At 56.0% G+C, this 23,155-nt stretch overlaps 2 protein-coding genes and 2 long non-coding RNA genes across 7 annotated transcripts; 3 read left to right on the forward strand and 1 right to left on the reverse strand.

The window, feature by feature from the left end:
* The first annotated feature begins 3,572 nt into the window (after positions 1–3,572).
* On the forward strand, positions 3,573–5,808 carry LOC111090791. Its single transcript, XR_005353220.1, has 3 exons — positions 3,573–3,706; positions 3,803–3,899; positions 3,995–5,808. It is a non-coding gene; the product is annotated as an uncharacterized LOC111090791 (long non-coding RNA).
* Positions 5,809–5,865: 57 nt separating this feature from the next.
* Positions 5,866–14,235, reverse strand: LOC119870860 (NUT family member 2G-like). Of its 2 annotated transcripts, XM_038527354.1 has the most exons (8): positions 12,392–14,235; positions 10,843–12,007; positions 9,775–10,495; positions 8,747–8,875; positions 8,237–8,376; positions 7,535–7,815; positions 6,931–7,047; positions 5,866–6,687 (listed from the first exon to the last, which is right to left on the reverse strand). In XM_038527354.1, exons 2-8 carry the CDS (start codon positions 10,856–10,858, stop codon positions 5,956–5,958), a joined length of 2,136 nt encoding a protein of 711 aa, XP_038383282.1. In that variant the 5' UTR covers positions 10,859–12,007; positions 12,392–14,235; the 3' UTR covers positions 5,866–5,955. The 2 variants fall into 2 exon arrangements, with proteins under 2 accessions (XP_038383282.1, XP_038383283.1); XM_038527355.1 differs by lacking the exon at positions 12,392–14,235 and having other exon boundaries at positions 10,843–12,380.
* On the forward strand, positions 7,969–12,175 carry LOC119875982 (cleavage and polyadenylation specificity factor subunit 6-like). Its single transcript, XM_038527356.1, has 3 exons — positions 7,969–10,958; positions 11,295–11,385; positions 11,630–12,175. Exons 1-3 carry the CDS (start codon positions 10,518–10,520, stop codon positions 11,632–11,634), a joined length of 537 nt encoding a protein of 178 aa, XP_038383284.1. The 5' UTR covers positions 7,969–10,517; the 3' UTR covers positions 11,635–12,175.
* Positions 14,236–15,173: 938 nt separating the features above from the next.
* LOC100684129 lies at positions 15,174–22,005 on the forward strand. Of its 3 annotated transcripts, none has more exons than XR_005354374.1 (5): positions 15,174–15,308; positions 18,370–18,572; positions 20,590–20,898; positions 21,313–21,425; positions 21,522–22,002. It is a non-coding gene; the product is annotated as an uncharacterized LOC100684129 (long non-coding RNA). The 3 variants fall into 3 exon arrangements; XR_005354373.1 differs by having other exon boundaries at positions 20,585–20,898; positions 21,522–22,001; XR_005354375.1 differs by lacking the exon at positions 15,174–15,308 and adding an exon at positions 15,496–18,103 and having other exon boundaries at positions 20,585–20,898; positions 21,522–22,005.
* The last annotated feature ends 1,150 nt before the right edge of the window (positions 22,006–23,155 follow it).

Consider the following 23,155-nt stretch of genomic DNA (forward strand, 5'->3'; position numbering starts at 1 on the left):
AGTCTGGTTTAAAATGTAAATGATGTGATATGAGAATCACTACCTTATCTTTGCTTGGAGGTCCATTTGCATGGTAAATTGTTCTCCACCCCCTCATTTTCAGCCTGAAGGTATCTTTAGATCTAAAATGAGTCTCTTGTAGACAGCATTTAACTGGTGGGTGGGTCTTGCTTTTTACCCATTCTGATACCCTGTGTCTTTTAATTGGAGCATTTAGCCCATTCACATTCAGAGTAACCATTGAAAAATATGAATTTAGTGCCATTGTATTACCTGTACAGTCCCTGCTTCTGCAGATTATCTCTGTTTCTTTGGGCTCCCTCTTTGCTTATGAGAGCCTTGTTAATTTTTTTTTATTTTTTTTATTTTTTTTGCAGGGCTGCTCTGGTGGTCACATATTCTTTCAGTTTCTGTCTATCCTGGACAGAATCTCTTTATCTTTCCTTCCTTTCTGAATGAAAGCCTTCCTGGATAAAGTAGTCTTAGCTGCATATTTTTCTCATTTAGTGCCCTAAATATAGGGCAGTCCTTTCTGGCCTGCCAGATCTCTGTTGATAGGTCTGCTGTCAATCTAATGTTCCTACCCCTGTAGGTTAGGGATCTTTTGTCTCGAGCTGCTTTTATGACTTTCTCTTTATCTCTGAAATTTGCAAACTTCACTATTGTATGTCAGGGTGATGGTCTGCTTTTGTTGATTTTGGGAGGGGTCCTCCTTACCTCTAGGATATGAATGCCTGTTTCCTTCCCCAGATTATGGAAGATCTCAGCTGTGATTTGTTCCAATATACCTTCTGGTGCTCATGCTTTCTGTCTCTGTCTCTCTCTTCACTCAGACACTCCAATAATTCTGATGTGGGTTCTTTTCATGGCATCATTGATTTCTTGAAGCCTTTTATCATGTGCTATTAGTTGTTTCTCTCTGTTTTCTCAGTTTCCTTCCTTTCCATCAACTCGTTTTCTATGCCACTCTCTCTCTCTTCTGCCTCTTTTACCCTAGTTAGAGCATCCAGTTTAGACTGCACCTCAGTTAGAGTATTTTTAATTTCTGCCTGATTAGATCTCATTTCTACAGTAAGAGATTCTCTAGTGTCTTTTATGCTTTTTTCAAGCCCAGCTAGTAACTTTATAATTGTTATCCTCAATTCCATCTCTGACATTTCACCTAAATCCATATTGATTAGATATGTGGCAGAGTTTTACCTCTGGTTCTTTCTTTTGTTGTGAATTCCTCCTAGTCATTTTGTCCAAAGAAGATTGGATGAACAAATGAACAGAATCAAAAATATCAACCACTACTCAAACAAGTTACACAGTAGACAAATCTGATGAAGTCAGTAAGCAAAACAGAAAAACGATAAAAAAAAAAGAAAAAAAAGAAAAACGATGAAAAAGCATGATAAAAAAATGAAAAGGAAAAAAAGTAGGGAAGAGAGAATGTAACCTCACAGGTTAGACAAAACAGGGTGATCCGCTTCTTCCTTACTATATTTTGGTGTGTATGCTACAAGATACACAATGCCCTCAAAACTAAATCCCAAAACTACAAAGAAAGCAAAACTTACATATACACAAAAATAAAATTGAACAGAGTGAAAGGAAGCCAAAAATGAAATATGTATCTATAAAATGTAGTGGTAAAAAAATGAAAATTAAAAAAAGAATTAAAAAACAAAGAGTTGGTAAAATAAGAAACTATTGGAAAAAGGAAAAAAGAAAAAAATTGGAAAATTTTAAACAGAGAGATAAACAGATCACGAGAAGAAACATCAAATTCTATATACTATTTTCCCTAGCGCTGGATTTTTACATTCTTGTGGGGTCTGTAAACTTGCTGTGCACCTGTTTTTCCAGCTGGCCTTTTGGGGGAGGGGCCTGCTGTGTTGCTTCTCAGGTGTCTGTGTCTGGGAAGAGTTGCACTGCCCCTTGCAAGGGGCCTGCACTCAGTGTAAGCTGGTCCTCAGTGTGGCTTTTGTTCCCTGAAGGCTTTCCTTACCTCCTTAGAAGGCCAGAATAAAAATGGTTGCATCCCAATCTCTAGCCCCAGAGCTAAAAGATCACAGATTCCCTCTTCAGTAAATCCTCAGGTCTTCACCTTTGTGTGTGCCACAGTCTGCAGACTCCTGCAGGGTGTGCCCACACTGATCTTACTGGGGGGAAGCCAGAGTGTCTTGCCTTAATGCACTTTGTAGGTGTTTAATGCACATGGTCACCAAATCCTGTGTGCACCTGCTCTGTCCCTCCCAGGGGAAGGCAGAGAGTCACCTGGCATAGACCCCATTCAGGGCCTCCACCCTGGGGCTGTTGCCTGGTCACTTGTGCACCCGCTCCACACTTCACAGGGGATGGTGGAGGATCCCCACATTCCAGCACTCTGCAGGTTCCCCAAGTGCAGAGCGGTCACCTGATTGGCCCTGGCTCTACATCTGTGGAGAACCAAGTTGAGAGCCCCCTTCTATGATCCTGGACCCCAACCAGTCTCCCACACTACTGCTTGGGGACTCCACCAGCTCAGGTAATCCCACTAATTCTGTGACTCCAGAGATCCCGAGATCCCACTGTCCCACCTAGAATTCTGCCCTTTCAACACCTGAGCACCTTTTTGGCAGAGATGTCTCTCACTACAGCAGATTTCTAAGAGGTCTGATCTTGCCCTCTGGGGCTATATCACTTTACAGTAGTGGGCTTACAGAGGCTCCCACACTTGCCATTTATCTTCTGATATCTCCCCTCAAATTCACTTCTCTGCATCTCCTACCTTGCAAAAAATGGTCCCTTTTCTATGTGTGGAATTCCAGATAGTCTTTTCTTACATCGCAGGTTGAATTCATGGCCATTCAGAATGCTTTGATAGTTAACCAGCTAAATTCAAGGGACCAGATGAAACGAGGTTCCCCACTCTTCTGCCATCTTGTCTCATCCCTGGAAACTCTTATTTCTTAAAAATTTCTTTATTTGAGAGAGAAATAATAGAGAAAGAGGGAGAGGAAGAAGGAGACTCTCCACTAGGCAGAGAGCCCGGCATGGGACTGAATCCCAGGACCCTGAGATCATTACCTGAACCAAAGGCAGATGCTTAACCAACTAGACATCGAGGACCCTGGAGAAAACTATTTAATGTCATTTTATCTAGAGATGCTCAATATTTTGCACCTGCTAAGTAATGAACAGGGAATGCCCCAAAACATGAACCCCAGGCTACAAGACACATATTTATGAGAAGTACAGAGACAAGAGCAGTAGAAGGTCCATTTCTTTCTAGGACAGCACAAGGGATCCCGAAAAGCCAACATCCAGGTATATAGAGAGTGAAGAATGGGGTGTGACCTGAAACGCCCAGTTGGCTCGATGACACCACCATGCTCCCAGCACCACAGGTTGGTGTTTGTATATGCTTTTGAGACTTTACTTCAGCACAATACATAGGGGAAGAATCTACATTTGATTGGCTTCATATTAACATATTGCTAGATGGCAGAAAAATTATTCTATTTATATACTTTCAAGAACCTGATAATATAAACATTCTTAAGGATCCCTCTGTAGTTTGCGTTTGTGGTCAAAAACATCTCTTAAGGCCCATTTTACCCATTTTCATTAAAGAAGAAAATAACACATGAGCGTGATGCAGGCCGACGGTGACTGTGGACCCTGGTTGGATCCCCTAGATTCATGGGGAGGAGATGCAAACGCATCACGGATTGGGGAGGTCAGTGTCCAGCAGCTGGATCTGGGGCCTCCACAGGGCAGCATTGGCAGGGGGCTGTGGGACTAGTGCCTCAGGGGCTCTCTTTCTCTTCATTAGGAAGGAGCACGAGAGAACCAGCATCTGCTTGGTTCCTGCTCGCAGACTGTGCAACAGGACGGGATTGGCTGACGGTGATGACCCCCGGCAAGAATCAGTTAGGAGCCCTACAGACAGGGGAGCCTCTGTAGTTGGTGTGTGTGGTTGGGGAACAACACTTAATGCCCATATGGTTTGTACGCTCCCCCACAGCACATGTCCCTGAAACGTGACCTTCAGAATGAACCAAGACAAAGTACATTCCAAAGGACAGACCATGGAATGAGGGAGGAATCTGAGCTTCAGAGACTCGGGGAGGATGGGACGATGAGCCCTGAGACGGCACAGCCCAATCCCAGGACATGCTACTGAAAGGAGCACCAAGGGCCCAGGCGTGCACACGAGGCATCCCAGAGGGAAGGGCCCTTGGGACTCCTGGAGTCACATCCAGCACCTGGGTCGATCTCCTATTTCCTAAAGAAATCAGGCAGGTCTTCCCCCACAGCATTAGGATCCAGCACCTGTTGTGTGCACGCTGTGGGCGGGGACAGAGTGGGGTGACACGCACAGGGGGCACCTCCGACCAGCCCCCCACATGGTGTGCATCTGCTGGGCGCCTGAGCCCAGTCCTCTCTGGAGACCCAGCTGGATGGGGAAGAGCAGCAGCGGGGAGTGAGGCCCAGAGGAAACTTCCCCTTTGGGGGGACAGGAGGGTGGGGGCCTTGCCAGCACTGCCTGCCTGGACAGGAAGGGAAGGACGTGGGGGAGCCCCTGGGGGCGGCCTGCGGATCCTGTGGAGCAGGACAAGGCCCCGCACGAGTCCCTATGTTCACCGAGCTCTTGGCTGGGGGTGGGGAGGAGGGCAGGCAGAGAGCCAAGTGTCCCTAGGACCTGGAAGGCCTTCGGCCCATCCTGCTGCAGGGCCAGCACATCTGTGTGTGGTGAGCGGTCAGGGGCCACGCTCAACCCCACACAGGCCCCAGGACCCAGACCCTGGACGGGAGGCATCGGTCAGGAGGGAAGCAGGCTGAGGGCCAGGGTGCTCACTCCTGGGACCAGAGCATCTGGGGGAGGGCAGGGGACAGAGGGAGCTAGAGCACCCGGTGAGGGTGGTGAGCAGATGGGGGACAGGAGAGCAGGGCAGTAGTGGGGCAGTGGGATCTCCTCCTGGGGTCTTTTGTCTCCCAGTCTCTGCTCAGCTCACTGTCACCAGCTAAGCAGAAGCCCTCTCTGATGTATGTGGGGGGGTCTGTGCCAGCGGGGTATACCGGGGGGGCCATGAGGAGGGCCTCTCAGCCTGGGTCCCAGCCCCCACCGGCCCTGGAGCTGTGGACGCCTGGCCCCACCGCCCTCCAGGTGGGCTGTGCTCCTGCGTGTGGGTCACGGGCTGTCAGTAGGAACTGCTTCCCGCGTGAATACAAGTGTGTGTCCTCATCTGTTCATGCAGGGGGCCCCCAGGAAGGGGGAGCAGTACCCAGGAGTGTCCTTGAAGACCCAGGGACCCTGGCCAGTCCCCTTGCACTGCCACCACAGCATGATGGGCCCCTCACGTGGCCGGAGGAGATGGTGTGGCCCAGAAATCCCGCCAGGGCCCTGGTGTCCACCCCAGGGCAGTCATTCCTGCATGCACAGCGGGGCAGCGCCACCCCCCCCCCCAAGCCTCCCTCATCCATCCCCGTGTCCGTCCTCTTGGGGACCATAGGATCCCCCACAGTCCCTCCTGTTGTAGCAACCCCCGCACCGGGACTAGAAGATGCTCCTCCAACCAGAAGGCCAGAGGCCCCCACGCCAGGAGCCCCACAGGAGCTGAGGATTCCCCGGGCTGGGGGCTCTGCCTCATCCTCCCTGGTGGGGAAGTGGAATGGTGACCGAAGCCCCAGAAGGCCCCCTCAGGCCCTTCCTTCGTGTGTGGGCCCCTGTCAGGCACAACCTGGACGCCCCCAGGAAGGCAGCGCGGAGCCTTTCCCAAAACAACCATCTTTATTCCCAATGTGCACACAGTGCCCAGGGGGCTGCCACCGGGTCCCTCCCTCCCTCCCTCCCTTTTCCTCTCCCTCCCTCCCTCCCTCCCTCCTTCCCTCCCTTTCTCTCTGCCCCCCTGGGCAGGACCAGCCCAGGTGAGGAGGCCGCTCAAGGCTGCAGGGGGCCCCAGGCAGGGGCAGAGGGCACCCCCCCTACTGGCTGCAGTGGCGCTTCCTCCTGCTCCCCATCGGAAAGGGGTCACACCTTCTCTTTGGAGGCTGTGAGGGGTGAAGCGGCCCCACGGCCTTGGCCTTGGCCGGCTGCCCAGAGCCCCTGAGGTGGGCCCCAGGGAGGGGCGTCTTCCCTGCAGGGTCTGGGCCCCCCCACAGAGCCCGCTTCCAGGACTTGGGGGCCAAGGGAGCGGCGGGGCCCAGACCTCTCCTCTGGGGAGACGGGGTCCTCCGCCGTGCGGGGCTGGGGAGGTGGCGGTCGGGCGTGGGACTCTGGGAGAACTCCCAGGGCAGCAGGCTGTGCTGCAAGGCCAGGAGGAAGGCCAGGCTGGGCAGCTCCTCGTCCTCACTGGAGCCCACCACGGGCCCCCCAGGGTCCCGGGAGGGAGGGGACTCCCTGAGAACGGGGGCTCCCCGGGAGCCGGGGCCAAGGGAGGCGCCCCTCTGACCCTGGGGAGGGGAGGCCCACGGCGCAGGGGGCTCTGGTCGTCGCGGGGAGCCAGCAAAGGCTCTGGGCCTCGACAGGTGCGTGTGCGCGCGGCTGTGCCTCTGGGGTTCCTGGCCGGCCGTCTCCGGGGCGCAGGCTCCGCCGCCCGCCCCCAGCTGGGCACCTGCCTCACACTCAGGACCGGAGCCCCACCCGGCTGTGCAGTGATGCGGGGGGGTCCGCACGCCAGCCTCCACCTTCAAGGCCGCCAGTCTTTTCTCCACCAGCTGGAAGGAAGGAGGTGATATCAGGTGGCCACACAGGTGTGAGGGGGGAGGGGGGACGGTGGCATCAGGGGGAGGGGGAGAGGGGCCCTGGGGGCTGTGGCTCTCCTGACATCCTCCTGGTCCCCTCCCTCCCAGTCACCTGGTCCCCTCTCTCCCCAGGCTCATCTGGTCCCCTCCCTCCTGTGGCTCACCTGGTCCCCTCCCTCCCCTGGCTCACCTGGTGCCCTCCCTCCCCAGGCTCACCTCTGCAAGGCTCAATCCTTCCTCCTGTTCCAGTTTCTCAGCGAGGGCCTGAAGGTCCAGCTGAGTTTCCGAGGAAAGCAGTTCCGCCAGGAACGTAGGGTGGATGACTGCCTCCACCTGGGACAGAGGAATGGTGTGGGTAAGCTTGGCAGGAGCCCCTGGGGCCAGGATGTGCTGCAGGAACCCTGGAAGGTGCGGATCCCCCCATTCTTCTCCAAAGGCCGGATGATTTAACATCACAGTCAGTGGATACGGGCATGCACACACACCCCCAAACTGGTGTGCACACAGACATAAAGGCACACACACACACAAGCACATACCCACACACCTGCACGCCCACCTGCATGCACACAGGTACACACACGTATGCACACATAGGCACACGTGCACGAACACACATGCATGCAAACACACAGTATACACACATGCCTGCATGGACACACACAGGCATACACACGCATGCACAGGCACACAGACAAGCACACACGCAGCTCAGGAACACGGAACGGAGCTTTGTGCCAGAGGTCTGGGCGCAGCCCCGATCCCCGTGTTGGAGGCCAATCCGGGAACCTTCTAGACAGCAGGCTGCGGGCCAACCCACCTTGGTGATGAAGTCTTCCTGGGAACACAGCTGGTCAATGTAGCTCAGGAGACCCGGGTCCCCGTCCCACTGTGGCTCCTTTCCGTCCTCTCCCCGTTCAGCCACTGGGCCCCCCGGGGCAGAGAGGGCAGGCCCCAGCAGCCCGTCCATGATGTCCATGTACTCTCTCACGGCCTCAGGGGGGATCTCCTTGGGCGCCTTGTTGTCTCGGGGCCGCCGGGGTCTGTGTGGCTGCCGGCGGGATGGCTTGGCCCTGGAACCCGCCTTCCTGGGAATGCACGCTGAGACAGAGCAGGAAGGAGGAAGGGGGCGTGAGGGGCTCCAGCAGCGCCTTGGGAGGGCGGCGGGGGGGGGGGGCTCAGAGGTAAGTGGGGGGTGCGGGACCTCCTGAGACCACAGCCCCCATGGGACGGGGGACCGGAGGGGGGAGCATCTGAGAGCCATAGGGGGAGCGGATGTGACCCCCCCAATGCTCCAAGGGTCTCCCCACGCAGCCCACGTCCCAGGCAGACTTGGTGGAGGGCCCCCTACGGGAGGGGGGACAGGAGAAGTTCTCCAGGTTGGGACCCGTCCTGACACCGGGCGCTGAGACTCCAGGCTCTCTGTGGCCACGTCCACGTGAGGGAGAAGACAGGCCTGGGGGACAGCGGCTGCCCCAGACCCTGTTGTGGCCACAGCTCCCATGGGAATGTGGGTCCGTACCTGGCTGTGGGGCCGTCCCTCGGGCCGGGGGCCCCCGCAGTTCAGGCTTCAGGGGGGCTGAAGGAGGCAGGCCCTGGGCCACCTTCACCCACTGCAACTTCTGAATCTGCATCTCCTCCTCCGCCTCAAACTCCATGAACCTGGGGGTGAGGAGGCCCAGCCACACTGAGGGGGGGGGCCCCCCGGGGAGCCCCCTAAGTTGGCAGCAGGTGGAGGGACCAGGAGAGGCGGGGCCTGGAGGGGAGGCCGTGACCCCGGCCCCCAAGGAGGCAGTCAGCTGGATGTGCAGCCCCTCCCCCACGCTCCCTCGCAGGGAGTCCGACCATGGGGAACTTGGGGTCACCCCCCATTCCCAGGCCAGCTGGTGGAAGCAGGGGTGAGTCAAGAGCAGGGGAGGGTGGGATCCAGGAAGGGAGGTGAGGGGGCCCCACTGGGCCGAGCTCCGGCACCCCTTGACCCTGGCCTGGGCCTGGACTCCCCCCCAGCCCTGGGCAGGGGACCCTGACTCACTTTCCCGCCATCTCGTAGTAGATAAGCCGGTCGAAGTTGCTTTTGCTCTGCCACTCCTGCACGGCCCACCACACGCCCTCCTCCAGCGTCATCGTGGGCTTCAGGCGGGCCAGGGTCCGCAGCACCGGGCTGCAAGCCATGGGGTCAGGGCTCAGGGCTCAGGGCTCCATGGATCCAGGCCCCGCCCCCAGGACAGCAGAGCGCACCCCCACCCACGTGGCCCAGAGCTGGCAGGTGACTGCACGAAGCAGCCAGCCGTCCTGGCCGGCCCCGCCCCCACCCCTGCCCGGGAGCACAGCTGACCATCCCCTGGCCCCCTCGGCAGGGATGCCGGGCTGGGCTCGGGGCTCGGGGCTCGTTCCTCCTGGCCTCTGCCTTTCACAACAACAGTCCTGACATTCCTGGGCCAGAACAGGAGCCCCGTCCTCAGAGGGAAGGGCCGTCCCCCTGAGTTCAGGAGGGACCCAGAGGCCACAGAGAGGCAGGCAGGCCGGTGCCAGTCCCTGAGGAGGGAGCCCACGCCCTGACCCCTCCCAAGCCTGGGCCTCCCCTTCCTACTGCCATCCTCTGGGACATCGAGGATGGGGCTGCATGTGGCCTCTGCAGGGCCTGGTGGCCGATACCACCTGATGGGCCATCCCCTCCACATGAGAGGCCCCATCCTGTGTTCCCAGGAGACAGGACTACAGAGGCCCTCCTCTCTTGTGGGGCCCTTCTGCCCCCGAGGCCCCAGCCAATGGCACCATGAGGCCCATGGAAGGTCAAGGTCAAGTGGGCTAGGCTCCCCGGGGGTTGGGGGTCCTCCTCTCTTGTGGGGCCCTCTGGCCCCCGAGGCCCCAGCCAATGGCACCATGAGGCCCATGGAAGGTCAAGGTCAAGTGGGCTAGGCTCCCCGGGGTTGGGGGTCCGCTGAGATGGTCACCGGACCAGAGGTGCCTCCCCGGAGTGGCCCCCCCTCACGCCTTGCCCGCCACGCATTGTCCCAGGTCCCCCGGGTGGGGGGGATGCCACGGGCCCCAGGTACTCACATGAGAAAGCAGGACAGAGCTTCGGCGTCGGGGCTCTGTGGCAGGTGCCTGCGGGCCAGGGACTTGAAGCGCTGCCAGCGCCTGAAGTTCTCATAAACGCTCCTGGGGTTACAGGAGTCCTTGGGCGACGACGCAGTGCTCGGGTTGCTGGCTCCGCTGCCCTCCCTGCCAGCCCCGGGGGGCGGCGGCCCGGTGTTTACGAAGTGCTCCAGGGCGCTTAGCGGGGCCGCTGGTGGCAGAGCCGCAGCCAGAGGGCCTGGCGCTGAGATTCCCTGGCCGACCTGGGAGCCCCCAAAGGCCGAGGCGGGTACGCCGGGTACCATCACAGAGGCCGCCAGGAACACGGGTGTGGGACACGCAGCGCCCCCACAGAGTGTCCCCGCCGAGTTCCAGGTGGGGGGGGCCTGGGTCAGGACGATGTTCTGAGTCTGGAGGGGCTCCAATGACCCCTGCTCTGACCCGACCTGCACAATGACGTTGCAGGTCCCGGGGCCCCCAGGGCCGTGGCCAGCGTCTCCTGCCACCAGCGGGATGCTGGGGAAGGATGGCAGCTCCAGGGGGCCACTGGCGGGGAAGGGCAGGTTCAGGAGGGGCGGCGGGGGCAGCGCCCAGGAGGACCGGTGGGGTATGCCGTGAGGGGGTGCGGGAAACGGCTGGGATGGGAAAGGAGACGCAAAGGCGCCCATGTCCGTGGCCACGTGGGGCCGCAGCACTGGAAACGCTGTGGACAGAAGGAAAGGGCGATGGAGTCAGGGAGTGGCAGCCGGCTCCGAGGGCCCCTGGGCCCCTGGGTCCCCGGGGGCAGAGCAGGGACCCTCCCACGTGGGGACTCTATAGGGAGGATGTGCAGCCCCTTTCCCCTGCCGCCTGGGAGGGAAGACCACAGCTTTCCGGGCTCCGGCCTGCCCACGAGAGGCAGCCTCGGGGACCCTGACTCTGACCCCCGCAGCCCAGCAAGCTCCCCTTCCTCCACCTCACCCCACCCACAGCCCGGTCCAGCGTCACAGTTGGATCCCAGGGATTTGAGGCCCGCCCAGATCTGCCCCATCCACCCGCCTACAGCCTTACCTCCTCCTGTCGCCATCCCCCCAGCAGGGCTGCTGCCGCAGGGCAGCTTCCACAGTCAGAGGAGTCCCGTGCAGGACCCACCCTGTGACCTGCTGCAGCAGACGCTCAGGATGCAGGTTGAGGAGTGAAAAGTTTGAATTTAAACGGGTAGAATGTAGGACTCAGGACATTCTGCCCGGGGGAGGGGCCGAGGGCCAGGCCCCGGGTGGGGGTGGGGAGACATTCCGGAGCCAGGCTCTGGCAGGTAGGCAAGAACCCTGAGTTCTTTTCAAATGATACCGGGGCACCCTGCCGGGGGTGGGCCTTCCCGGGCGACGGGAAGGCTGTGCTCCACATTCACAGCACCACGTGTGCCTCGGTGCCCTCCCTGCTCCCAGTCGGCGTCCATGAACCCAGGCTGGAGTCCCTGCGGCCACTCCGCTTCCTACCTGGCTCCTGACTTACGTCAACAGGGGCTGGACCGTCTGAACCCAGTTTGGAACACAGACCCTGATTACGAAGGCCACGGGGACCCGAGGGTGTCAAATCAGCCTGTGTCAGCAGGTACCGCAGGTGTAGCTGCAGGTCGGCCTCCAGCCCCGGGCCGTGTGCCCACCGCCCTGAGGTGTCAGGGGCTGTGCGGCTGCAGTGGGACCAGCCAGCCTCCCTGTGAGGCCCTGGGCGGGAAGGCCCGTCTCTTAAGGGGATGCACAGCCTACACACAGGAGATCCCACATCACTAGGTTCTGTTCCCCGGCTTATGATGCTGTTGTCAGATACTGATTTTTAACCTCTTTAATTATTTTAGTGTAAAATTTCAAGCCAGCAATACCCAATACCTTTGTTTGGTTCAAAGTCAAACTGTACATCGTGGAAGGACTGTGACGCCTCTTCCTCCCGCCTCTTCCTCCTGGCAACGCAGCCCCTTTCTCCCAGGAAACCAGTGTCACCTGGTCCTTTAAATCTTGAGAGACATGTAGGATGTGGCTAAAAGTAAATGCAACTATTTCTGCTTTTTTGACACCTGAAAGCATATTTCTCTCTGGTTAAACGTTGATACAGGTTCCCAAATATGTTTCATATGCACAGTGATTGTCTTTGTTCTGCCACTGCGGCTCTTGTCCGTATTCCTGGAGGTTAGATCGTAGGAGCAGCAGCGCTCCCATCCTTTACAATTCAGAGGACCCTGTAGAATAGGGCGGCCAGATTTAGCAAATAAAAATAATGGACACTCAGTTGAATTGGAATTTTAGATAAACAGGGCATCAGCTATTTCCACAACTGTGTCTCATGCAGCATTATTGATATACTCTGAGTGCAAATCTGTTCCTCCTCTATCTAATTTTGCGTTGAGCTGGGCTTTGTATTATATCGGCATCTGCACCAGGAAGGTGTAACGCATTCGGCTCTTCCTGGTCACGAAGAGACCTCGGCACGTCCTACGTCACTGCCGGTCTAGGCTCAGTGGGGCTAACTACTGAAATAAGGGACAGGAAACCTTCCTCTTCCTGACACTAAAGGACACAAAAACACCCTCTAGCCCTGTTTTTCTAGGTGTTATAATCAGTACCTGTGAAATGGTTGTGCGCCTTGAGTCAAAGCCAGGAATGTATCCCTTCCTCAGCACCAGCCTCCTCTCAGCCCGTCTGCCCCGGTAGCCCTGCTCACGGGCCCGCGGGTTTCCCGTCTGCGGGACAGACCCTGTTTCCGCAATCCAGGCTCAACTGCATGTGGAGTCACGGTATCACCTCAGGAACAATCGCATCGATGCGGGTTTTCATGTTGCACATCACCGTCAGTTTCTCAAGGCCACAATGAGATGAAGGAGCGTTGGTGTTTTGTTTGTGAGACGACGACTGTTAGGGATTGGCCGAGGGTGACGAGGTGTGCGAACTTCAGAGGCTGCACCCAAGGGTGTTGGGAGAGCAGCTTCGCTCCCGCTGTCCCGGGGGCAGAGCTCCTATGAGGGCAGGGTGTTGGGGAAGGAGAGGGCGGTTCAGAGGGAGGGCAGGCTCCACGCTGGGCAGGCCCTGAACAAGACTCCTGAGAAGGGGCTGAAACCGTTCCTTGTCCCTGCAAAGGAAAGTGGACTCCGGAGGGCAGGGATGTGTGAACACGTGACAGGGGCCGTCCTGCAGGGGAGGGTGGTGGACTGGGAGTCCCGGGCCTGGGGTTCCTCCGCACCCCCACCCTGTGCTGCAGTTGTGTAAGAAAGTATTTTCTCAATTCCCGTCCAACTTCCTCATGGTTTCTCGGTGTTCCCCCCGCTCGCACCCTGACAGGGGCCAGGGAGTATTCATAGAGTACTTCCCGAGTGTCCGAGTCATCGACCGGCCACCTGAGGGAGCGAGAGACACGCAGGATGTCCCCCTGGGACACATCCCAGGCCGTGCACACCGCGCAGCCCAAAAGGCCCTCCACGCGCACCCCTCTGTCTATCCCCTCTTCCTCGACGTTCGCTGGGGACACGAGCTGAGAGCAATTCAAGCAAATCACAGTGAACTTTATTTCAAAAGTCCCTGTTGGGGACTGAAACAATAGACAACCTGGAGACGCTTCTCAGGCCTTGAACTTTCATCACGGGAAGCCTGAAACGGTCTTCGACCAACAACCTCCCATTAGAGAGATGTTGAGGCAAAATGTCGCCCTCAGGCACTCGAGCAAGCAGTGTCCTTTGTACTCCCCGCCCCCCTTGTCCAGTCATTCGACCAACTCTTTACAAGATTCTCACTCATGGCTCAGATGCACACTCTGAATGAGCCGTCTTGGGGCCACCGATAGAAACATGACACTTGGAAACATTATCTGGTCTCAAATCTGCAGTCAGTTCGGTACCACTTGGAACTCCCTGGAGTCCAGCAGCACATGGAGGCAAATTAGCCCCAACGTAATTGGGGAGGACTCGTGGTAGAGGGAGTGACAGAAATCTCTGGACCCTGATCTCTGAGCATTCCTGCAGTGACCTCTGAGAATAAACCACCTGTGGACAGGGGTCACGGGTCTGAGAAGAGGGATGACCTCCCAGCCATCACAGAACCCTACGGGTAGCAGGGGAGACACGGGGCTTGAGCGCTGGGGAGTCTCCCTGCCGTGCACTTGGAGGTGTGTGGTGTGAGGTTAGGAGGTTTGCGGTGCCAGGAAATAGCCCTCATCTCCCAAGGCACCAGCAAGAGCTGTGACGACGGGAGCTTCTTCCACAAATATTAAAAAGTTGAGTCCTTTTCTACTGCCACTGAACATCCGGGTATTCCAACAGAAGAGGGAGCGAGCTCCAGACTGCTGCTGAGCCACCTACAATATCCCCAGGAGTGCCCCGTGGGCGCCCGCGGTGTAAGGACGGCCTGCAAGGAACCCTGGCGGGTGCACAGTCTGGAACAGCCGCACCGGGGACCATGGCCGGTGCACAGCCGAGGACCGGCTGCACCGGGGACCCTGGCGGGTGCACAGCTCGGGACCAGCCCACCGGGGACCCTGGCGGGTGCACAGCCCAGAACAGCCGCACAGGGGACCCTGGCAGGTGCACAGCCGAGGACCGGCTGCACCGGGGACCCTGGCGGGTGCACAGCTCGGGACCAGCCCACCAGGAGCCCTGGCGGGTGAACAGCCCAGGACCAGCCGAACCGGAGACCCTGGTGGGTGCACAGCCCGGAAGAGCCGCACAGGGGACCCTGGCGGGTGCACAGCCGAGGACCAGCCCACCGGGGACCCTGGCGGGTGCTCAGCTCGGGACCAGCCCACCGGGAACCCTAGGCTAACAGGCTGCGTCGGTGGAGGCGGGAGGACCCCTGCGAGTGCTCCGGGTCGGGTCTGGATCCTCCGCCAGGACAGGGCCTCCGTGGAACTCGGGGCTCGGGGCGCGGCGGGTGCAGGGCACCTGCAGCAGGACGCGGGCGGCCGCTGAGCAGCACTGTGCACACGCGAGGCCTCGGGCTCAGGGGCACTTGCCCGCGTCCCGAGGAAGGTTACAGAGGGCACGTCCAGGACGTGATGACCGCGAGGGCTCACTTCCCGAGCGCTGGCTTGGAGGGGACCCGGCCACAAGGAGTGCGGGGTGCGGGAGTCCCGGTGCCGGCCCGAGGCGCCCTGACCCTCTGGTTGGCCTCTCCGGCAGGGACTTCTGGGCTCCCCCGCACGTGCCCCGCGCCTGCCCGCACGCGCACGCGCACGCGCACCGGGGACGGGACGCCTGGGCCCTGGGCCCGCCCCCAACGGCTCCCCGCGTTCGTTAGTCGGTTCGTTGTGGGGGAGGCGCGCATGCGTGGGCGGGGGGGGCGGGTCCTGACGGCCGTGCGCGGGGGGGCGGGGGGGGCGCGGGGCGGCCTCGTGCTCCCGCGGTGGGGCGTGGAGGGCCGGGCGTGCTCCCGGGCTCTCGGGGGTAGCCGCCGAGGGTGGTGTTCCGTGCGCGGCTGTGCGGGTGCGGGTGGTGTGGCCCTCGGCGCTGGCGGCGTGGACGGGACGGGCCGGGGCCGACTCTCTGGAGGTTCAAGGTGTGCGCGCCTGGACCCCGCGGGGCTGAGGCCGGTTCCTGGGGTCGGCGGCGGGGCCCGGGGCGGCCCGCGGGTCTGGGGTCTCCGCTCAGGGGTGGGGGTCAGCGTTCAGGGGCCGGGGCGGCCCGCGGGTCTGGGGTCCTGGCTCAGGGGTGTGGGTCAGCGTTCAGGGGCCGGGGCGGCCGCAGGTCTGGGGTCACCGCTCAGCGGTTGGGGTCTCCCTTTAGAGCCTTGGGGGTCTGTGGGTCTTGCATGCATGGGTCCATCCTCGGGACCTGAGGAGCTCGCGTTTCTGAGGTCTGTGCTTGGGGATTTGGGGCCTTAGGGGCCCTTTGGGTCTGTGGTCCGGACGTCCTCGGGTTGGGGGTCCTGGGTTGCATCAGGGTCTCTCGTCCGCGCTCCGTCGTTGGGGTCCACCCTCGCGGGTCTCGAGGGCCGTAGGGCGTCGGGTTGGGGTCTGCTCTCAGGGGCCTGGGGAGCCTGCACCTCTGGGGTGCGTTCGGGTGTGTGGGTGCTTGCGGGAATGGAGTCTGCGCCCAGGGCTTTGGGGTATCAGGCACCTCCGGTCTGGGGTCTGCGTTTGGGGGTCTGGGGGGTCCTCGGGCCTGGATTTAGCCCTTGGGAGTCTCGGGTTTGCGCCGAGGGTTCCGGGTTCTCCCGCAGCCCACAGGTCCCCCTCTGTGTCTCAGTGTCATGAGCCGCGGGACCTGGTGCGGTGCGTGGGGGGGACCTGGGTGGCGGTGGGGCGAGCCGTGGCGGTTCTGCTGTGACCGTAGGGCTGCAAGGGGAGTGGAGCACAGGTAGGGCTCGAAGGCGCTGTCAGGTGGGAATTGGTAGGTGCATTCTGTGATGAGGGGCCGGGTGTGGAGCCTGTGCGTGTGAAAGCCGGTTGAGGGTTGTTTTGGAGGGAGTTAAGGTCAGAGTGCATACGGGCTCAAGGAGTTGGTGGTTCGCTGTTTGGGGGAGTATGATGCATGTGGATTTCCCCCCATGACTTGGGGACCTGTGTGAGTAACGGCAAATTCGGGAAGATTATGTGCATGTGAGGAGGGGCGTGTTTGGAGAGGTGCCTGCCTGTATTCGTTTAGGTATACTGGTTTTGTATATGTGGGCGATGTAGGGGGATCATTTGTGTATTAAGAGCTTGTTGCATGGTTCTGTGTATTCCATTTTCTGATTGTCAGGAGCCCTGTTTGTATTTTGGTGTGCAGAGGGAAAGCCAGTGACTATTTTATGGCACTGGCAGATGCTTCATATGCCAGTGTGATGTGGTTTTGTATGAATCTGTATCGTCCAAGACGGAAGAGTTGATTCTGTGTGAGAATTCAGGGGTGTGAGGTCATGTAGGTGCAGGTCACGTGGTGTTATAGGTGTATGTGAAACAGGGTGTGGGTGATGTGTTAGCATAGTTGTGTACCGGATTATTGTAGGTATAATTGGGGCTTGTGGAGGGATGTGTGTCTTTATTCGAGGGGCATGGTCATTTGAAGGAGTATTTGCTGGGGCCATGTGTTTGTACTTTTAGGAGGGAGCCATTAGGCTTACTTATGTATTTTGGGAAGTGAGTAGGTCTGTATCTGATGGGGAGATAGGGCTCTGTTTATAGGGGAGTGGGAGAATTATATTTCTGTGTATTAGAAGTACGTGATATGGTTATTCGTATTTGCAGATGTGAGAGCTGGCTGCTACTCATCAGGGACAGTTTGGCATTTGGAAGTTGCTTCATGAACGGATTGCTGGAGATGTTCCTATGTGTCTTGTGTATATAGGCTGGTTTGTGTATATATATCCGTCACCAACTGCATGAATTATCAAAGTTTATTCATAGGGCATGAAGTTGTTAGGAGTATTTAAAGCGTATTTCTTTGGATAAGACTAGTGTGTTTCTATATGTGTCTGATAGGTCAGAATGAGGATAAAAATGTTCACGTATGTTCAGGAGAATGATATGTGTGTATATATGAGTGTATGTATAGACATGTGGTTTTTGTGTGTGTGTGTATCTGGGGTGTGAGTTGAGTTTCTACTCAGGGTACAGGTGGACTGTGTGCACATATTTGCATGGAAGGGGATGGGGTGTGCTAGAACTGGCTCATACTAACTTGGCAAGGTCAGTGGCGCATATCTATTCTAATTCTGTTTAGTGATGTTAGATAGGTAGCTTGAAATTAGTCATGCTGGGAATATTTATACCAGGTAAAAACCTCAGATGAAAGTTTTCCCCACCTTCCTCTGAGAGCCTTTATTAAGCATTTACCAGCACACCACTGGTGTGTTTGTGTCTGTCTGAAGCAGGCACCGTTGGGTGTGTATATGGGTGTCTCTGAATTGTGAATGGGGCATCCAGAGCTTTGGGTCCTTGTGTGTGTGCATTGACTCTGGTCATTTTGAACCATTGCGTTACTCCTAATCAGGCTGGCCTCTTCTTTAAGGCCAAAGAACCCCCCATAAATTTGATGATTTCCAGTTCTTCATGCAGATGGGTTCAGAGGCATCTGTATGTTAGGCAAGTGGACACTCCTCCAGCATTTATGGTCTTGGCATTTGGGTCCCAAGATGGATAGGCCTGGTGGACTGTGGCTGTGCAGAGCAGAACTTTTGCAAGTATGTTGGGTGGCACGTGTCAGGTTGTGTGACAGACAGTATTCAGAACATTGTAGGGATTCCTAGACAGAAGTCCAGAGGGCATGCTCTCCCAGGCAAGCCCTTGCAAGTCACCTTGGCAGCTATAGGTATAGCTCTCTTTTTGGAACATGATTGGTAGGCAAGGACACCCTCCACACAGGGTCCAGGAGGTAAGAGTCTGCAGAACCACGTGCCCAGGGTGGTGGGGAGTATTGGGGATCACTAGTTGTCCACCAGCCTGCCTCAGTGGAAACCTGAGTCCTCAGGGCTGGGCAGGACCTCTAGGGGTCAGTGAGCTGACAAGGCCGGAGGTGGAGAGGCTTTGTCCATGAGTAAGGGCTGGGGGCTGAGACCACAGGCTGGGGTGTTCTGGTCTGGGTAGGTATGGCGTTGATGTTCCCGACCCATTAGAAATGCTCTCCTTTCTCTTCTGAAGGTTCAAGATGCTCCTAGGGCTGGGAAGCTCATCACAGTTTCATGTTTCTCGGAGGGGATGACCCTTTCTCTCTGTCCATGTGGAGCTGCAAACCCACCAGAGGGAGCCATGTGATTCATGTGGTCACCAGCTGACCACATAGCTGCCTCCTGCCTCCCACCTCCCTTGGACAACCCACCCAGCATTTCTGGGCCTTCGTTATGGTGAGTCTCCTACTGGCCTTTTCTCCCTCATGGTGAATCTCTTTCCTCAGGGAAAGGTGCCATCATCACTTCCTTGAACCGCCTCTCTTCGTACGAGTGGATTCCTAGTGACTGTCTCCTTCATAACCTGTCCCCAATAAAATGACAGGACTGTGTACTAATCATACATCTCAGGTCACAGAAGCAGGATATCGGGAGCAGGACAGTTAGCACTGAGTACTTATAGATGCTTGAAGCGGAGGTCACTACCTTTTTGTGGGCTCAGCTTTTGAGTGGTTACTTGTAAAGCAAAGTGGGAGCTTGGGGTCAGAATTCTGAGCTCAGGTCTTTGTGGAAACATCCACACTGGGTATGAGCAGGTTGTCATGCTGTAGGCCGTGTAGACAGCACCTCTCGTCATGAGGTTGGAGCTCTGTGTACATGTGTGTGCCAGTGAGGTGCAGGGTGTGTATGCGCTGGGCTTGTGTGAGTTCCTGTGAATATTTATGGTCTTGTGGGACGTTGATGTGGGTGTGTGGAGTGTATATCGCACAGGTTGAGTTGTGGTGTGAGTTCAGAGTGTTTAATGAGTCATTATATGTTTGAGGATTGGGGGTTGCTTAGGTATATGTGTTTGGGGCATGAAAGGTTGCAGGTGTGTGTATTTATGTAAGGTGTCTAGGAATTTGATGAATTTTAAAGTGTTCTTGTGTATTTTGAGGGGCTTGAAGTGTTGGAGATACATATATAGGCAAATGGATATATATAGGCAAGTGGATATATATATATATGAATATATATATATATATATATATATATATATATATATATTCATTCAGGTTTAAGATGATCTGATGAGTACTTTTTTTTTCTGGAGACCTTGGTTGGGGACAGGGGTTGGAAGGATTGTTGTGTGTGTGTGTGTATTTCATGTTTGAAAGGAGGTTGGGGAGAATACATGAATCAGGATAAACGGGTATGGGGGGATCCTATGGGTCTATGTTTGGGGTATGCGGTGGTTTGGCATAATAAGAATGTGTAGGGATTGCGTATGTGTGATTTGGGGGCAATGAGAGCTGTGAGTATACAGTTGGTGTGGCATGGTGTGTGTGTGTGTGTGTGTGTGTGGCTGGATCTGCATTTTGAGACTTGTGAATATGCGTATATGCGTTTGAGAAGACGCAAGGTCATGTGTTTTAATGCTTTGTGTGTTAGATTTGTGTGTTTGAGGCTTCAGCACTATATGTGTACTCACCTATCTTGTCAGGGTAAGAATTTAGGGAGTGGAGAGACTTGGGGGATTTGGGTTGTCAGTGTATATAACTGTTGTGTTTTTGTTGTGTCTATAATTGGGGTGTTGTGAGCTGTGTGTCTATAATTGGGGGGGTGTAGACAGATGCTATTTATAGGTTCTCAAGAGGGAGACCGGTATGTGTTTGTATCAGGGTGGTGAGGTTATTGTTTGTTTTGGGGAGTATGTAGGAGAGGTAGGAAACCCCATGTGTGTCCGTTTGATGGTATTTATGTGTTTGAGCTTTGGAGGCATTGTACATATGTGGACATTCACACTCCGGTATATTTGGGAGTAGGGGATCGTGTTTAATATTAAGTATGTGAGTTTGGTTTTAATGTAGTCCATTATTGTTGAAGATTTGTGTGATTGATGGGGGAATGATACGGTGGGGGAATGGATTTTTGTGGGCTATGAGGATGTGTGTGTTTAAGTGTTTGATTAGTGGGGTATGATTGGAAGTGCATTTTTGCATCAAGACCATAGCTGTAATTTTATTGGGATTGGGGGTGTATGTCTGCTTGGGGCACGAGGATTCTGGGTACACAACCAGGCATCTGATAGGTAGAGAGTTTGTGTGTTTGAATGTGTGGAGCTCCATGGGGCTGTGTGATAGTGGCTCACCGTGACTTGGTGGAAAGGGTTTTGGCCTGGGAGGGACCTGGGGCATATTGATGACTGTGAGAGCCTGACCCTTGTTTGTTATGATCTGTTGTTCACACTCATGTTGTCTCTTCTCTAGGGCAGCCATTCCCCTAGGATGGTCTGTGGTCCTCTTACGCTTACCTGGACAGGTCTGGGAGTATCACATCTGGTGGCTGGATGCAGGGTGGGGCTGACACCCCACAGGAGTGGGTATCCTGTCCTCAGTGGGGTGGCTAGGAGGTCAGGGTTTCTCCTCCAGGGCGTCACATTTGATCAGTCCTCTCCAGAATGTGCGAACAGAGCTGACCCATTGGATAGACTCTGCCAGGAGAGTAGTAGACCTGAGGACAGTTCCCGAGAGAGAAATCTGGTTTCTTCCTTGAGTGGCTCCCACTACAGGGCCCTTCTCAGGTCTGGCCCTGCTGACTGTCCTGCCTGCCCATATGTCCTACCGCACTGTGTCCTTGGGTCACACCAGCACGAGGCCCCCTGCATGTCAGTTCTCACTGTCCTTCCCCACTCTGCCCTGCTGCCCATCCCACTCTCTCCCCTGACACTGTGTGTGAGTCACCTCCTCCGGTGGGGGGGGATCCCTCTTCCCCATGATCTCACACCACCTTCCTGCCTCTCATTTCCCCTCCTTAGCACCCACTGCTCTCAGAACAAACTCCAGACTCCTCAGTGTCCTTCCCAGGCACCATGTGGTCCAACCCCCTCTCACTGCCTGCCCCTCTGCCCTTGGTCATGACCCCCCAGTGCAGCAGCCTTCTTTCTGTTCTTGCAATGCACCTTGGGGCCTTAGCATTCTCTGTTTCCTCCTGCTAGAATGCTTCCGGAGCTCTTTAAGGAGTGCCTTCCTGACCGAGCTCTGCCCTGTTACTCCCTTGGCCCTCATCCTGCTTCAGTATCCTGCAGTGTTGTGCTCTCTCAAGACTAACGTGAGTATTGTATCCCTGGCAACTGGTAACCATTGGCTCATGAAAGACTCAGGCCATCCATGAGAGGGTGAGCTTCACTGTCCACTCTGTCAACAGGACCTGTGAGCCTGCTGCCTCGTGGCACACATGTTCTTTAAGGATGGGACCACTGAGTCTTCATTACCTCCTTCCAGGACACATCCAAGGCCTGACCACTGTCTGCTCCTATCACTGTCAGGCAGAATAAATTAAGCCAGGTAACACAGGACACAGGGCACCCTGCAAAGTTCCAAACACAAATGTTGTTCAGGGAAAAAGTAAACTCCTACGGCTCATAGTTCAAGTGCAATGAAACAGGCATGAAATATAAGTTAAAACAGACTGGGTGTAAAATTATGAGTGCCTGGTGATCTTTAGAATGCAGCATGTTTCCCGTGACCCAGATATTGACAGCCAAAACGGTTGAGGGAAGAGTAGACCCAGCGTGAGTGCCCAGCTGTGTTCATCAGGCTCCATAGAGAATGTGAATTTGCATCACTTAGTTTCTAGCAGGTGGGCAGCCACGGTGGCGCAGCGGTTTAGTGCTGCCTGCAGCCCAGGGTGTGATCCTGGAGACCCGGGATTGAGTCCCATGTCGGGCTCCCTGCATGGAGCCTGCTTCTCCCTCTGCCTGTGTCTCTGCCTCTCTCTCTCTCTCTCTCTGAATAAATAAATCTTAAAAAAAAAAAATAGTTTCTAGTAGGTACCAGGTACTATGAGGAATACGTTTATATTCATGCTTGCCAAATCCATAAAAAACCCCACTAGGTGGGTACATTATCGTTCCACTTCTCAGGTGTTAGAGGTGAGTGGTCATGACCAAGCACTTTGCATGTGCCAGAATATCAGCCATACTGGTTAACACATCCCAACAAACTAAACATAACCCTTATCAATGCATCTGGATGCGATGTGGTGAAGATGCAAAATACATCCCAGTAGTAGATGAGCAGTGCGAAACACTCCCACCATTTTAACAGGTGTGAGGCAATATCTCATTGTGATTTTAATTTACATTTCCCTGACAATTAATAATGTTGAACAACTTTTCCTATATTTGTTGGCCATTTGTAGGTCTTTGGAGAAAGGTCTATTCAAGTCCTTTGTCCATTTTTTTTTTTTTTTGAGTTCTTATTGTTGAGTTGAAGGAGATCCTCCTATTTTGGACATTAACCCCTTTTCAGATATGTAGCGTTCAGGGGTCGGGGCGGCCCGTGGGTCTGGGGTCACCGCTCAGGAGCCTGGGATCCTTGCTCAGGGGTTGTTGGTCAGGGTTCTGGGGCCTGGGCCGCCCGCACGTCTTGGGTCACTGCTCAGGAGTCTAGGGTCCTTGCTCAGGGGTTGGTAGTCAGTGTTCAGGGGTCCCTGGCCACCCTGGGCTCCAGGCGCCTGCGGGCCCTGGGTTCACTGTCTGGGGTCTCGGGTGGTCAGCAGGTCCCTTTTCGTGTCCAGGTGTCTTGGTCCGCGGGTCAGCTGCAGGGGTGGAGGCACCCTGGGAGTGGGGTGTGGAGGCTCTACTGTGCCTGGGGGTGATGCTGCGAAGGGAGTGAGTACAGGAGGGGTGGCTGTGGAGTGGAGCTGTAACCTAGGACTGCTGTAGGTAACCCCTAGGTTTGCGGGACCAGGCGCGGGGAGTCGTACCTGTGTTATCATTGGTAAGTCCTTGCTCACAGCCCGTTAAGTGTGTGCACTTAGCCCTACACTGTGTCATG

Source organism: Canis lupus, chromosome 1, assembly GCF_011100685.1.
Source record: "Canis lupus familiaris isolate Mischka breed German Shepherd chromosome 1, alternate assembly UU_Cfam_GSD_1.0, whole genome shotgun sequence".
NCBI lineage: Eukaryota > Metazoa > Chordata > Mammalia > Carnivora > Canidae > Canis > Canis lupus.

What these genes read in the sequence shown, in the direction of transcription:
- LOC119870860 (XM_038527354.1), bottom strand. An exon ending in TACTACGAGATGGCGGGAAA is followed by an intron (nt 8,377 to 8,746) that starts GTGAGTCAGGGT and finishes CCTCACCCCCAG; the next exon opens with GTTCATGGAGTTTGAGGCGG. An exon ending in AGGGACGGCCCCACAGCCAG is followed by an intron (nt 7,816 to 8,236) that starts GTACGGACCCAC and finishes GCTCTGTCTCAG; the next exon opens with CGTGCATTCCCAGGAAGGCG.
- LOC119875982 (XM_038527356.1), top strand. Translation starts at nt 10,518, where the DNA reads ATGGAGTCAGGGAGTGGCAGCCGGCTCCGAGGGCCCCTGGGCCCCTGG. An exon ending in AGCAGACGCTCAGGATGCAG is followed by an intron (nt 10,959 to 11,294) that starts GTTGAGGAGTGA and finishes TTACGTCAACAG; the next exon opens with GGGCTGGACCGTCTGAACCC.